General features: G+C 44.6%; 1 protein-coding gene across 1 annotated transcript in view; it reads left to right on the top strand.

Annotated features, from left to right (window-relative positions):
* The window catches only part of kcp (kielin cysteine rich BMP regulator), a 61,448-nt gene that overhangs the window by 5,347 nt on the left and 40,404 nt on the right, over window positions 1-15,697 (top strand). Inside the window, exons 2-5 of the mRNA XM_084409171.1 lie at window positions 3,238-3,788; window positions 13,770-13,842; window positions 14,187-14,386; window positions 15,046-15,220. Of these exons, the coding sequence (XP_084265297.1) occupies window positions 3,238-3,788; window positions 13,770-13,842; window positions 14,187-14,386; window positions 15,046-15,220 (999 nt within the window). The remainder of the gene's footprint in view (window positions 1-3,237; window positions 3,789-13,769; window positions 13,843-14,186; window positions 14,387-15,045; window positions 15,221-15,697) is intronic.

The following is a 15,697-nucleotide window of genomic DNA, read 5'->3' on the forward strand; positions in this document are numbered from 1 at the left end:
TTTCGTAAATGTACGGGGTGCTAAAGACAGGCCGAACGGCAGGACTGTGTATTGATAAGCTCGACCGTCGAAGGCGAATCTCAAGAATGGCCTGTGACGGGGAGTTATCTGGATCTGGAAATACGCGTCTTTCAGATCGAGAGAGATAAACCAGTCTCCCTGGGCGGATCTGCGCAAGGATCTGTCTGGTTGTAATCATCTTGAACGGCCGTCTCATGAGAGCCTTGTTCAGATGTCTCAGATCTAAAATAGGTCTTAACGCTCCGTCCTTCTTGGGAACGAGGAAGTAACGGCTGTAAAAGCCTGACTCGCTCAGGGAAGGATGAACCTGTTCTATGGCCCCTTTGCGCAGCAGCTTCGCTATTTCTGCTCGAAGCAGGTGCGCTGCTTCCAAACTCACTTTCGTCTCCGTCTGCGCTAGAAAGCGCGGGGGGCGACGAGCGAATTGAAGCGAATAGCCGTGTCTTATAGTGTTCAGCACCCATTCTGACGCGCCCTGAATAGCTTCCCATGCTTTTTGCACGCATAGCTAGGGGTCGAATGGTTTCTGGGTTCAGATCGCCGCACTGCGCGGGATGGGGAACCTGTATCAGAGAGGATGGGGCGGTGCGCACGCCGCCGGTGCTCGGACACGGGGGCTGATAAACAGTATTGGCCAGCTGTACAGCGTTCAGTAGCTCGGCCCCGGAGGATGGAGCGCGTTTTGCTGTCAAACACCCCTGGCGCGAGAGCGGCGTGGAGGTTATGGTGTCTGAAAGTGAAAGCGCGTGCTCGTGAGCGGGCGCAGGATTTACACTTATAACACGGCCAGTGTTTGGGAGCTTTAGAGGGTCTGTAACCCGTATGGCAGAGCGGGCAGCGGGTAGGTGTGAGCACAGAGTTGTGGGCACATTTACTACACTTAATGCTCGAGCGGAGTGTTTCCGCTTTATGAGATAGCGCTCTGGGCGCGTTGCCATGGGAACCCTGTCTGTGTGAAGCAGTGAACACACGGGAGTGGGCACTTTTTACACTTAATATCCCCTCGGCCTGAGCCGTTGCAGCTTGAGGTAACTGAATGGCAGAGCGAGCAGCGGGTAGGTGTGAGCACAGAGTTGTGGGCACATTTGCTACACTTAATACTCGGGCGGCGTGTGTCCGCTTTATGAGAGAGCGCTCTGAGCGCGTTACCATGAGGACCGTGCTTGTGTGAAGCAGTGAGCACATGGGCATGGGCACATTTTCTACACTTAAGGCACCTTCGGCCGGAGCCGGAAAACCCGAACTTATACTCTTTTTGAGATTTATCTGGGTCGCCGTAAAAACGGCGTTTGTGTGCAGGCGAGCGAGTGGTATTACTGGCTCGTTGGCTGCGGTGTAAGCTGCTGCAGTAGCCTGAATAGAGGGGACTGACAGAGCTGGGCGCTTTGATGGCGGTCCGGCCGTAGCGGGACTCAACCATCTTTTCCTCCTTGTGGATGCTAGGAGGACTTTGCGGGCTCAGACTTCAACGTAATCTTGGGCCGCGGACCCCGGGGGGGCGGCGGTCTGTGACGGCTGGTCGAGCGCGATCTAGGGCGGACCTGACCTAGACCTGACGTCGCTGCGAAGTGTTGGGGGGCCGAGACGAGCGCTGTGTAGAGCTGCGCACAGGAGGCTGAGCTTGAGAGCGGCCTGTGGCTGGGCTCGAGTGGCGGGGCAGGAAGAGCTTTTAGATGCAAGTGTGTCGCGGGGCGAACACACAAACACACAAACACAGAGCGGAAAAGGATATAGTGCCGGATAGCACAGCAGGCAGGGAAGGCTGAAGGCGGCGAAAGCGGCCGGCGTCCTCAGGCTGAGATCCTCGGCGTGCTGGTCGCTTGCTTCGACGGCGGCTTCCTCGGAGATCAGCGATGCGAAGAGCTTCGCTGAAGAGACAGAAATCAGTGAAGCAGCCTCTGAGCCCTGCTTATATACGCTAAGCCACACCCCTAATGACGGGCTGTGATGCATTAAGCGCGCCAAACGCGCTCATTGGTCGTGACATCACGCCAAGGGCTCAGCGATAGGCTGCTGCAGTTGCCGCAGGGCAGCCAATGGGCACGCGAGTAGCCTGCCCTAGGTCTGCTGGCTGCCGCACTGCGTTGACAAGATTATTAAAAATTAAGGATCATTTTTTGGCTTCAGTATCTCGAGAAAGGAGACTTTCCCGCAGCGTAAGCTACTTACGCAATATGAGAGAACCTCTCGTAAGAGAACCAAAAATACTAGCTGAATGAAAAGGGTTAATCAGACAAATTAAGAGATTGCAGAGTTTGTACGTATACTAAGAAGGTCTATAATGATAGAGAATGATGTACTGGGTCGGTGAAGAGAAATTCAAACTTTTTGAAGTTTGATCAAATACAAGGTGTCTTTAATGATCCACCTAGTGTGATGGGGGGGGGGGGGGGGGGGGTTTAAGTTTTTCCAGTTAAGCTAAATTTGTCTTCTAGCCAACAACTTGAGAAAAGCAATAAAATCAGCAAAATACATCTCACTATTTATTTACATACTTATAAACTGATATAATTCTTTTCATATTCTACTGTTTCATCTGTATGATGCAGATACACTACGATTTAAAAATGTGGAATAATTTAGATTTTTATTATGCTCATCAAGACTGCATTTGTTTTACTTTTAAAAACAGTAATTTACAATATTTTAACATATTTTAAAATGTAATTTATTAGAACGCTTGCCTTATAATATTTATTAGCATACAAGAATAATTTCTGAAGGATCATGTGACACTGAAGACTGCTAAAAATTCAGCTGTGTCATCACAAAAAAGAATTACATTTTAAAATATATTAAAATGGAAAAGTTATTTTTAATTTAAATATTATCTTACAATATCACTGTTTTTACTGTATTTTTAATCAAACAAATGCAGCCTTGGTAAGCATGAAAGACATCTTTAAAAAAGAAAACATTAAACAAATCTTATTAATCTTAAATAATCGTAAAAAAAATATTCCAAATTTGTGACTGGTAGTAAATTAAACAAATTAGATATTTTAATCGGTCAGGACTGTGAGAACAAGAACACCCTTACGAAAAGTACTATGTAGGTACCATGGTGCAGTTATGGTACTCTATCATATACTGTAGTGATACCACGGTACCTTGATATATCATGGTTCTGAATGATTACTAGTCATGAAGCATGTGGCGTTTTAATGTCATCATAATGCTGATGCCATTCTTCATGTCATTATTTTCCTCTATTAGTAATCGACCTCTTGAAGGCTCTAAAAGTCACTCACTCTCACCGGGTGGCGTCTAAGGCCAAAGGTCGTGACCCAGAGATGCCAGCCTGGCGTTTCCGTTCCGGCACGCCTCATCTCACGCTACCCCAGGACTTTTCCGACGACCTCTTTAACACCTCACAGGGCGTCCTGGGTTTGCACCTGGTGGGCCGGCAAACCAGAGGCTCGGAGGCCACTCTCATCTCCCTCACCTCCCCTGCCCAGCGGCAGCACGACGGACGCCCCCTGCTGGAGTTGGTCTCCAACACCCGAGCAGACTGGCTGCAGCTGGAGGTCAGGTCAGCGGACGGCCTACGGACAGAGGTGATCAAGCTGCCAGGCGGGAGTCCCTTCACAGTTGGTTGGGTGAGGATGGCTCTGAGTGTGGAGCCCAGACAGGTAGTGCTGTTTGTGGAATGCGAGGAGGCCGTGGTGCTCAAACTGAAAGGTGGACGAATTCTGACTCTAGACTTCCCACACGATCTGAAGGTCACGTTCTCCAGCACTTCAGGAAATAAGGCCAGCAAGTTCAACGTGAGTTTGACACAAACACTTACAGTATGTTACCTACATGGTAGTGTCCCTAAAAAAGTGGTTGGTCTGTCAAATCTATTAATTACGATTAATCGCATCTAACAAAAAAGTTTCTATATATATTATATATATATATATATATATATATATATATATATATATATATTTACCGTGGGGAGAACAAGTATTTGATACACTGCCAATTTTGCAGGTTTTCCTACTTACAAAGCATGTAGAGGTCTGTAATTTTTATTATAGGTACACTTTAACTGTGAGAGACGGAATCTAAAACAAAAATCCGGAAAATCACATTGTATGATTTTTAAATATTTATTGCATGACATAAGTGTTTGATCACCTACCAACCAGTAAGAATTCCGGCTCTCACAGACCTGTTAATTTTTCTTTAAGAAGCCCTCCTGTTCTCCACTCATTACCTGTATTAACTGCACCTGTTTGAACTCGTTACCTGTATAAAAGACACCTGTCCACACACTCAATCAAACAGACTCCAACCTCTCCACAATGACCAAGACCAGATGTTGTGAAATAGAGACGGATACAATTGCAAGTAAAAGGTTTCTTTATTGAAGATGGTCAGAGTCACACAGGTCGGGGAACAAACACTCAGATGGTGAGATGACGCAGGGACTTCAATGGGCAACCCGGAGATGGCGTGCGGTGATCGACGTGCTCAGGAACCAGGAACAATAAACAATCCAGACAGCGTGCAACACAACGAAGAGGGTCCACGAAGACAGGAATCCACACGAGGAGACGAGAGCGAAACACAGGAACAGGACACGACGCCGGGGAAGCCACAACGATCTGACAACATGAGATGGGAATTACTGCACATATAAAGGGAACGGGGATTGAATACAGCTGGCGACACTAATCAACACAATGAGTAACCACACCCCCACACAGACACACACACACACACATCAGAAATGAGACAGCCGATTCATGAACCGTGACAGTACCCCCTCCCCTAGGAACGCCTCCTGGCGTTCCCAGACAACCTTACCTGTCGATTGTAATCATCGATAAGGGAGTGATCCAGGATGTCTCTAGCAGGCACCCAACTTCTCTCCTCCGGACCGTAACCTTCCCAGTCCACCAAGTACTGAAATCCGCGTCCCCTCCGTCTCGAGTCCAGAATACAACGTACCGAATAAGTAAGTTCCCCATCTACGAGTCGTGGCGGGGGGGGAACAGGGGCGGGCGGATTAATGCGAATAGATATAAATAAAACACGGGTTTGATCTTAGACACGTGGAAGGCGGGGTGAATTCTCCTGTACGCTGGAGGAAGTTTGAGGCGGACTGTCACCGGACTAATAATCTTGGTGACAGGAAACGGGCCGATAAATTTGGGAGCTAACTTGTTAGAAACGGAACGGAGCGGAATATTTCTGGTAGAAAGCCACACTTTTTGACCCACGACGTATACGGGAGGCTTTGACCGGTGGCGATCGGCCTTGGCCTTCATGCGCCCCCCCGCTTGGAGTAGAGTCTCACGGGCTCTAGTCCAAGTGCGGCGACACCTCTGGACGAAGGCGTGAGCGGAGGGGACCGCGACTTTGGATTCCAGACTCGGAAAAATTGGTGGCTGGTAACCTAAACTACACTTAAACGGGGAGAGGCCCGTAGATGACATTGGTAACGAGTTATGGGCGTACTCCACCATAGAAAGTTGTTGGCTCCAGGACGAAGGATTCTTGGCTACCAAACATCGCAACATTCTCTCAAGATCCTGGTTGGCCCGCTCAGACTGACCATTGGTCTGGGGATGATAACCCGAAGACAGACTGACCGTAGCCCCGAATAATCTACAGAACTCCTGCAAAAATTTGGACACAAATTGGGAACCCCTGTCAGAGACCACGTCCGTCGGGAGGCCATGTAACCGAAAGACCGCTGTCTCCTTGGCTGAAGGTAATTTGGGCAAGGGGATGAAATGTGCCGCCTTCGAAAACCGGTCCACTACGGTTAAAACAACCGTCATGCCCTTGGAGGGCGGGAGGGCGGTGACAAAATCTAGCGCGATGTGGGACCAGGGTCTCGAAGGGACAGACAGCGGTCGAAGTAACCCATCCGGAGGTCGGTTAGATGTCTTACCAGTGGCACAGACTGAACAAGCCAAAACAAAATCGTGAATATCGCGAGCCATTAACGGCCACCAGAATCGTTGCTTAACTAAATAACTGGTGCGAGTCACTCCTGGATGACAAGCCACGTTGGAGCAATGACCCCACCGAATAACGTTGAACCGTAACCCCTCCGGAACAAACAACCGATTCGGTGGGCAACCGGGCGGAGGCGTTACCCCTTCTAAGGCCGTCTTGACCTTCGACTCGACCTCCCATACGAGTGTGGAGATAACTACTTTCTCAGGTAAAATGCACTCGGGAGTAACCGGGCGTTCGGATGGATCAAAAATATGAGATAAAGAGTCGGGTTTGATGTTTTTGGAACCCGGGCGGTACGAGAGAACAAAGTCAAAACGTCCGAAAAAAAGTACCCACCGAGCCTGCCTGGAGTTGAGTCTTTTAGCAGATCTAATATATTCAAGGTTCTTGTGGTCGGTCCAAACGATAAAGGGTACCCCTGAACCCTCTAACCAATGACGCCACTCCTCCAACGCTAACTTGACTGCCAACTCTCTGTTACCAATGTCATAATTACGTTCGGCAGGCGATAGTCGATGAGAAAAAAACGCGCAGGGGTGCATCTTGTCGTCTGAGGAAGCGCGTTGTGAAAGCACTGCTCCTACTCCCAGCTCTGACGCGTCGACCTCCACCACGAACTGACGTGTGGGATCAGAGGTGACAAGAATGGGAGCCGAAACGAAGCGACTCTTGAGGTTGGCGAACACTGACCACCTGAACGTCGTTCCGGGGGAGGTCAAGGCAGTTAGAGGTGCGACTAGTTGGCTGAAATTGCGAATGAAACGCCGGTAAAAATTGGCGAACCCCAGAAACCGCTGTAGGGCCTTACGGGAATCTGGACTTGGCCAATCTACCACAGCCTTAACCTTGTCAGGATCCATGCGCACTCCCTCAGAAGAGATGATGTACCCTAGGAAGGGAACAGACTGTGCATGAAACGCGCATTTCTCCGCCTTGACAAAAAGCCCATTCTCTAACAGTCTCTGGAGCACTCGTCTGACGTGTTGAACGTGTTCCTGGAGAGACGAAGAAAAAATCAATATGTCATCCAGGTAAACATATATGAACTGATCTACCATGTCTCTCAACACGTCATTCACGAGTGCCTGGAAAACCGCTGGGCTGTTGGAAAGCCCGAAAGGCATAACCAAATATTCAAAGGGCCCCCTAGGGGTATTAAAAGCGGTTTTCCATTCATCCCCCTTCCTGATGCGAACCAAATGATATGCATTACGTAAGTCCAGTTTTGTGAAAATGGATGCTCCCTGCAACCTCTCGAAAGCTGAAGACATCAACGGCAAAGGATAAGAATTCTTTACCGTGATGTTGTTCAGCTCCCGGTAATCAATGCAAGGTCGCAGAGAACCATCCTTCTTCCCGACGAAAAAGAACCCCGCCCCCGCAGGAGAAGAGGAAGGCTGGATGAATCCAGAGGCTAGAGAATCAGAAATATATTTCTCCATGGCCTCCCTCTCGGGAACAGAAAGAGAGTAAAGTTTGCCCTTAGGCGGAGATTTACCTGGCAGTAGATCTATCGCACAGTCATAGGAACGATGCGGAGGAAGAGAAGCAGCACGAGACTTACTGAACACCTCCTTCAGGTCGAGGTACTCCGCGGGCACGTTAGACAAATCCGCTGCCTCACTCTGAAACACAGAACCAGACACAGAAGAACAAGCAGACACCAAACAGGACTCATGACAGTGGTTACTCCATGTGGAAATAGTGTTAGTGCACCAGTCGACCCGAGGATTGTGCAGAGTGAGCCACGGGTGTCCTAGAACCACTGGGGCAAGTGGTGAGTCCATGAGGAGAAAGGATATGGTTTCAGTGTGATTGCCAGAAGTGATGAGTGTGAGGGGTTCAGTAGAGTGGGAAATCCTGGGAAGTTCTTGTCCATTGAATGCGTTGACTGATATCCTGTGAGTGAGAGAAGTGATGGGAATCTGGAGTTTGCGTGCGAGTCCAAAGTCCATAAAATTACCCTCTGCTTCCGAATCCAGCAGTGCTTGAGTGCGGTGCGTGGAAGTTGCCCATTTCAGTCTTACCGGGAGGAGGGTTGATGATGGTGATGAGGTCTTCTCGGCGGAGATCCCACCCGATAGTAGCCTCATACTTACTACCGGGCTTGCTCTTTTACTGGACAGGAATAGAGAAAATGACCAGCCTTGCCACAGTACAGGCAGAGTCCCTGGGATCTCCGCCTTTCCCTCTCCTCCCGGGAAAGCCGAGCTCTCCCTACCTGCATGGGCTCATGATCGGAAACTGGGCTGACCGCGCTCCCGCCGCTGGCCCGTGGGTCCTCTGTGTGGTACTGGGGTCGACTCAGATGTACATGAGAAGTCACACGATTTAGACGAGCATCGACCCTCAGCGCAAGCTCCACCAGGCCATCCAGGGTTTTGGGAAGGTCCAGGATGTAAATCTCCTTTTGAACGCGGTCAGCCAGCCCATGCAGGAACATGTCCCACTGCGCCTCCTCGTTCCATTGGCACTCTGCAGCCAGGGTGCGGAACTGGATGGAATAGTCCGACACCGAGCCATTACCTTGGCGTAGATCAGAGAGTAATCTGGCCGCCTCCTTACCCGCTACCGCTCGATCAAAAATCCTTCTCATCTCTGTGGAGAGTGCCTGGAACGAGGCGCAGCAGATGTTTTGATTCTCCCACACCGCCGTTCCCCAGAGAGCTGCCTTCCCCGACAGTAGTGTTAACACGAACGCCACTTTAGACTGTTCAGTGCAAAAGGTCCGTGGCTGCAATGCGAAATGCAAGGAACATGCTTTGAGAAAAGCCCTACAGTACTCAGGCTCACCTGAATACTTCTCTGGCGTGGGCAGACAAGGTTCCGGTTGATTCTCTTGCGGAGGCGGGGGGGGCTGAACGGGTGGTGTGGGCGGCGCAGTGGGAACTCGAAGAAGTTGTAACTGTTGGGTGAGCTTGGACACCTGCGTCACGAGTGCTTGAACCGCGCGACCTGTATTAGCGATCTCCTCTCCTTGTTGATCCATTCTTGTGACGCTATGCGTGAGGAAGTCATTCAAACTGGCCGCACTTGCTGTATCCATGATTGGTCAGATCGTTCTGTTGTGAAATAGAGACGGATACAATTGCAAGTAAAAGGTTTCTTTATTGAAGATGGTCAGTCACACAGGTCAGGGAACAAACACTCAGATGGTGAGATGACGCAGGGACTTCAATGGGCAACCCGGAGATGGCGTGCGGTGATCGACGTGCTCAGGAACCAGGAACAATAAACAATCCAGACAGCGTGCAACACAACGAAGAGGGTCCACGAAGACAGGAATCCACACGAGGAGACGAGAGCGAAACACAGGAACAGGACACGACGCCGGGGAAGCCACAACGATCTGACAACATGAGATGGGAATTACTGCACATATAAAGGGAACGGGGATTGAATACAGCTGGCGACACTAATCAACACAATGAGTAACCACACCCCCACACAGACACACACACACACACATCAGAAATGAGACAGCCGATTCATGAACCGTGACACCAGAGAGCTGGGTAAGGACATCAGGGATAAAATTGTAGACCTGCACAAGGCTGGGATGGGCTACAGGACAATAGGCAAGCAGCTTGGTGAGAAGGCAACAACTGTTGGCGCAATTATTAGAAAATGGAAGAAGTTCAAGATGACGGTCAATCTCCCTCGGTCTGTGGCACCATACAAGATCTCACCTCGTGGGGCATCAATGATCATGAGGAAGATGAGGGATCAGCCCAGAACTACACGGCAGGACCTGGTCAATGACCTGAAGAGAGCTGGGACCACAGTCTCAAAGAAATCCATTAGTAACACACTATGCCGTCATGGATTAAAATCCTGCAGCGCACGCAAGGTCCCCCTGCTCAAGCCAGCGCATGTCCAGGCCCGTCTGAAGTTTGCCAATGACCATCTGGATGATCCAGAGGAGGAATAGGAGAAGGTCATGTGGTCTGATGAGACAAAAATAGAGCTTTTTGGTCTAAACTCCACTCGCAGTGTTTGGAGGAAGAAGAAGGATGAGTACAACCCCAAGAACACCATACCAACCGTGAAGCATGGGGGTGGAAACATCATTCTTTGGGAATGTTTTTCTGCAAAGGGGACAGGACGACTGCACCATATTGAGGGGAGGATGGATGGGGCCATGTATCGCGAGATCTTGGCCAACAACCTCCTTCCCTCAGTAAGAGCATTGAAGATGGGTCGTGGTTGGGTCTTCCAGCATGACAACAACCCGAAACACACAGCCAGGGCAACTAAGGAGTGGCTCTGTAAGAAGCATCTCAAGGTTCTGGAGTGGCCTAGCCAGTCTCCAGACCTAAACCGATAGAAAATCTTTGGAGGGAGCTGAAAGTCCGTATTGCCCAGCGACAGCCTAGCCTGGGAAAACTCAGACAAACTTCCGGCAAATTTAGATTTGCTCTGCAAGTAGTCTGGCAAAGAGCCCATTCAAGCCCATTTCTAATCCGTCCAAATCGAGGCACCAATCAGAAACGTTGAGGTGGGCTTTACACGATGACGATCGCTCTGATTGGTTTTATGTCTATCCAATTGCACCCAGAGGCATTTGAGCGACGTCCGTTGGTCAAGCGCACCAACTTTTAAATGCATTATTATATTCAAATTGCAAACACATGAGGACAGTCTCCATGAAAGACCCACTGGCAGATGAACGTGCTACTACATTTCTCTCCGAAACGGTAGGAAATTAAATTAGATTTAATAGAGGATTTTAACTGTGACAAGATGATTGACAGGGCAGTTTACGTGACAGGATGCACGAAGATAAAGATGACGAAGTAGTATGTCCCAAAGCTTGCCTACTTTTTTGATACACATTCAAAAGTAAATACCTTTTCTTCACAAAAAGAGTACATACTTTTATGGCGTAGTGTAACTTAGGCGAATTGGGACGCAGCATATGGCTTTACATGATGACGATTGCTCTGATTGGTTTTAGGTCTATCCAATTGCAGGCATTTGAGCGACGTCCGTTGGTGACACCCCTTTGGAAATGAGTTATTAATGAAGCTTTGCCAGACCATAACTCAGTTACTACTGAGAATGGTCTGGTTTTAACCAGGCTACCCAAAACCTGAAGGATCTGGAGAAGGTCTGTATGGAGGAGTGGGCAAAAATCCCTTCTGCAGTGTGTGCAAACCTGGTCAAGAACTACAGGAAACATATGATCTCTGTAATTGCAAACAAAGGTTTCTGTACCAAATATTAAGTTCTGCTTTTCTGATGTATCAAATACTTATGTCATGCAATAAAATGCAAATTAATTACTTAAAAATCATACAATGTGATTTTCTGGATTTTTGTTTTAGATTCCATCACTTACAGTTGAAGAGTGCCTATGATAAAAATTACAGACTTCTACATGCTTTGTAAGTGGGAAAACCTGCAAAATCGGCAGTGTATCAAATACTTGTTCTCCCCACTGTATGTATATATATATATATATATATATATATATATACACTGTATATAGTGCTTAACACATTTACTAGACCAGACTGCCATAATAAAGAGAAAACGCTAATATTTTAGGAATGCATCAAAAAACTTGTTTAAAACTAAACAATTTATTGTCATTTATTCAGCAAATAACAAACTGAAACAACTAAATAGTCTTTATTCACACATAATAACTAAAAACCATAATATTTTGTATGCTGGTCTTTGGCCTCGATAACAGCTCGCATTCTTGCTGGCATTGTTTTATGTACAGTTTTATGTACAGTACTTTTCCACAGTCTCTGTTTGTTACAGTTTGGTGTAATATGATGAAGGCAGAAGATTCCAATATAAACTTTTACTCACAAAAGGTATTTCCACAGGTACAGACAGGCAGAATAACATTCACACCAAAAACCACTTAACATAGACAAGACCAGACAAAGACTGACTGAACAGAAGGAACTAAATACATAGATGATGACTAGCCAATGAAAGACAGCTGTGATGATAATGATGATCGCTGGCAGGTGCAGGTAATGGTAGAGGAGGTGCAGGTGTGGGTCAAGGAGGATGCTGGGAACTGTAGTGCGGACAGAGACTAACAGAAGACAGTGACAGAAACAGATGGTGATGATGACAGCGACGTAGAAGATGATGTAGGCAGTGACGGTGAAGGTGATCGTGACACTGTTGTTATTGACTTCCAAATAGGTTCTTGTTGTACCCAGAGACTTGCTTTTGTACAATCTATCTTTGAATCCACTAAAGCCCAAATTTGTTAAATAGGATTCAAGTCTGGACTTTGACTTGGCCAACGGTGACTAAAGAGCTTACACATACTGGTGGATTAACCATTACAGAAACATAAAAAATCATTTTGGTAATCACCAATATTGTTAGTTTAGGACTGTGGCACAAACCTCACATTAAGTGGTGGTCTGATAAATTTGTGTATATATACATATTTACAAACTTTTATGTTATGTGTGATTAATCGCGGTCAATCGATTTGACAGCACTAGTTTGGAGACTTAGGTGAAGCAAAAAAATATGCAATTTTTGCACTTTTTGGACTTCTAACTGGTCCCAAGGTGAATTTTAGTGAACGTCTGAAGTCAGTTCTCATCAGATTCACACAGGTGTTTTAGCAGAATAACCACAGGTGTAGTTCAGCACATTAATGGACAAGTTACAATGACATTTCACAACCACAACGTGTCCAAATTCTTTTTGTCTTAATTATATCAATATATGTTTTATCATTTCAAATTTCACAATCTACTTTTTGTACATTTCTCTTCAGATGTGTGCTATTTGCCACTAATGCCACTTAGTTTGATATTTTATCATCTAATGCAAAGGCATTCATTCATTTTTAAGTGTCCCCTACATGTCCAAACATTTTGGGGGCTATCATTAATATTTTTCAAAATTGATAATAAGAGGAATTATTAATAATTGAGAGGCAAATCAGCATATTAGAATTGTTTCTTTAAGGATTATGTGACCCTGAAGACTTCAAGAATTCAGCTTTTCATCACAGCAATAAATTACATTTTTAAAAATATGTAAGTTGAAATCAGGTATTTTAAATTTTAATAATATCTCACAATATTTCAGATTTTGCTGTATTTTTGTATCAAATAAACAGGTTTTCTTTAACATATTTATTTAAAAAACATTAAACAATTGTTATTATTCCAAACTTTTGCTTTAAAAAACATGTTGCTCTAAGATGAAACTTGTCTGAGGGCAGTAATATTTTTCCACAGTAACAAATATTTCAGTTTTTCCTCAATTTTCGGAATCTTTTTCAAGTATCAGGCGACACCAAGTAGATCTATATGACTTGGAGAAAGCAATCCATTTGCATTCCCATTCTCCTTAATAAAGTGGTGCAGGACTATTGACATTTAGAAGCCCTCAAAAAAGAATAGGCCACAAAACATCTGCTATAATATATAGTATTTATATTTATGTGTTGCTTGCAACAAATTTGATCAGATCAAGATATATGGCTACTTTTTAATGTAAGATGCGTTTAACCAGCCGAACACTGACCCTTTGGCTTAAACATTATAATACTGTAATATTATAATCTGTTTCAGTTTGATTATGGTTAATGTTACAGTAACTCTGCTGCCATTGTATTAATGTTAAATGATTTTCACAGCTGTGTTACAGTTAAAGCATTATTTACTGGTGATTGTTCTGGTGTGTTGTCATTGCTCATCTGTTTTACAATGTTACTGTCACGACTTTGCAATGGGTTGCTATTGTGTTCATGTTCACATAACCGACAGTATGTGTTTTTCTTATTGTTTCAGGGTTTTTGGCAGACTGCTAAACTCTCCACAAGGGCATATGAGAGGCGTCCGTGGTCCTGTGACAATGTAACAGGCATGAAAACAATAATAAAAACATTTAAACATCAGAACTACATATGCACATTCAAAAAACACTCACAACAGGAAACTTTCAGAGCTGCAAATAAAGGTCATACAGGTCCATAAAGATTAGAGGATTAGATTCACTGTGATGCTAATGAATACTCAGGATGAATTCATGCTTCTGCATGCATTATAGAACAAATACTGACGCATACATATTCAAATATGTCTAAACTATCTAGGGGAAAAAACATGGGCTCTTTTTTTTTTTTTATTAAAGCCCAGCACAATATATTCTTCTTTTATAATGTGTGTTTGCATTTGCGGTTGACGTTGTGTGTGTGATTATTACAGACTCCCTTCCTGACACAGTCCAACCCACCAGTCCCACCGTATCAGCAATCTCGGACCTGGATATGATGAATGACCAGGCAAACCGTGGAGATGAAATAGTATTAAGTTCAAGATACCACAGTGAATCAGACTTGCGTTTAGGCCAACTGGAGAACAACCTGCATAGCATCAAGACCATGCTGGACATGCTAAAGAAACAGGTACATTGAGAATGTTTTGTGTCTGCACTTAGAAGGTGTGCAGGTGTGCTTTTTTAGACAAAAAAGGACTAAGAAGTGCCATAGTACTATCATTGTTATTTTGTGCATGTACTATGACCATGACCATTTGAATAAGGGATATGTACCATGATAGTACTGTGGTATATTTATTTATTAATTCATAGTGTATATATATATATATATTAAGGTAGTGTTGTTATTGTTTACTAAAACTATTACATTTAATTAAAATAAATCTGAAATAAAATTTGATTAAATATTTAAATGAAAATGTTCAAATGCTGCCTTGCCTTAGCAACTAACTGAAATAAGTACTTAAATTAACTGAAATAAAACAAAAATGGAAATAAAATAAATGAAAACTATGTCGAGAAAAACTAATACTAATAAAAATGACAAAGCACACAACAAAATGGCTAAAGATTTTACTAAAATTATGAAAACTGAAAATATAAAAATAAAAGTGAAATAAAAATATTAATAACAAAACTATAATAATATATATATATATATATATATATATATATATATATATATAATACTGTATCAAACTGCGTCTGATACCATCATTTTACCATGACACAACCAAGTGATATTATACAAACATTTTATTTTCAATCAATTTTCTGTGTATGTAGAACACTGACCTGCAGACAAAGGTTGAGTACTTGGAAACGTGTGAATGTACAAAAAAACTCACACGAAAGTGCGTTTATGAAGGACGCCAGGTGGATGAGGGACATCGCTGGTCTCCTGACAGCCGCACCGTCTGTTCCTGCACCAATGGCCACATTCAATGTGACCGTTTAAGTGGTGAGTAATCTTAACATCCATTAAATCACCATTATGAATGATTAATACACAAAATAATTAATTATGTCATATGCATTAACCATCTAATCTCCGTTAATCAGCAAGCCAATAATCAAACCGTAGATCAGAGAAATTTACATGCAAACCACAAATTAACATAATGAACCACAAACTATAACTACCTTCTCAGTTTGTTTATTCCTCAAGTAGAGTGGTTTTCCCTAAAGTCCTGTAATCACTTAGAAAGGGGGGTGTGAGTGTTTTTTGTTTATGCATCTACAGTATTTGTAATGACAGTGGTTCAAAACTTATTTGCACTGCTGCACCCTTGTAAAACTAATATACAGTACAAATATCAAATCAGCATATTCTGGTTTGCTTTTATGGTCTGTTGTAGGACAGTTTTTGACATTTTCATTTTTGACACAGACAGGTGTGATAATTTACTCACAGAGTGTGTTTACTTATTAAACATGC

The sequence above is a fragment of the Rutilus rutilus genome (assembly GCF_951802725.1).
Source record: "Rutilus rutilus genome assembly, chromosome: 5".
NCBI lineage: Eukaryota > Metazoa > Chordata > Actinopteri > Cypriniformes > Leuciscidae > Rutilus > Rutilus rutilus.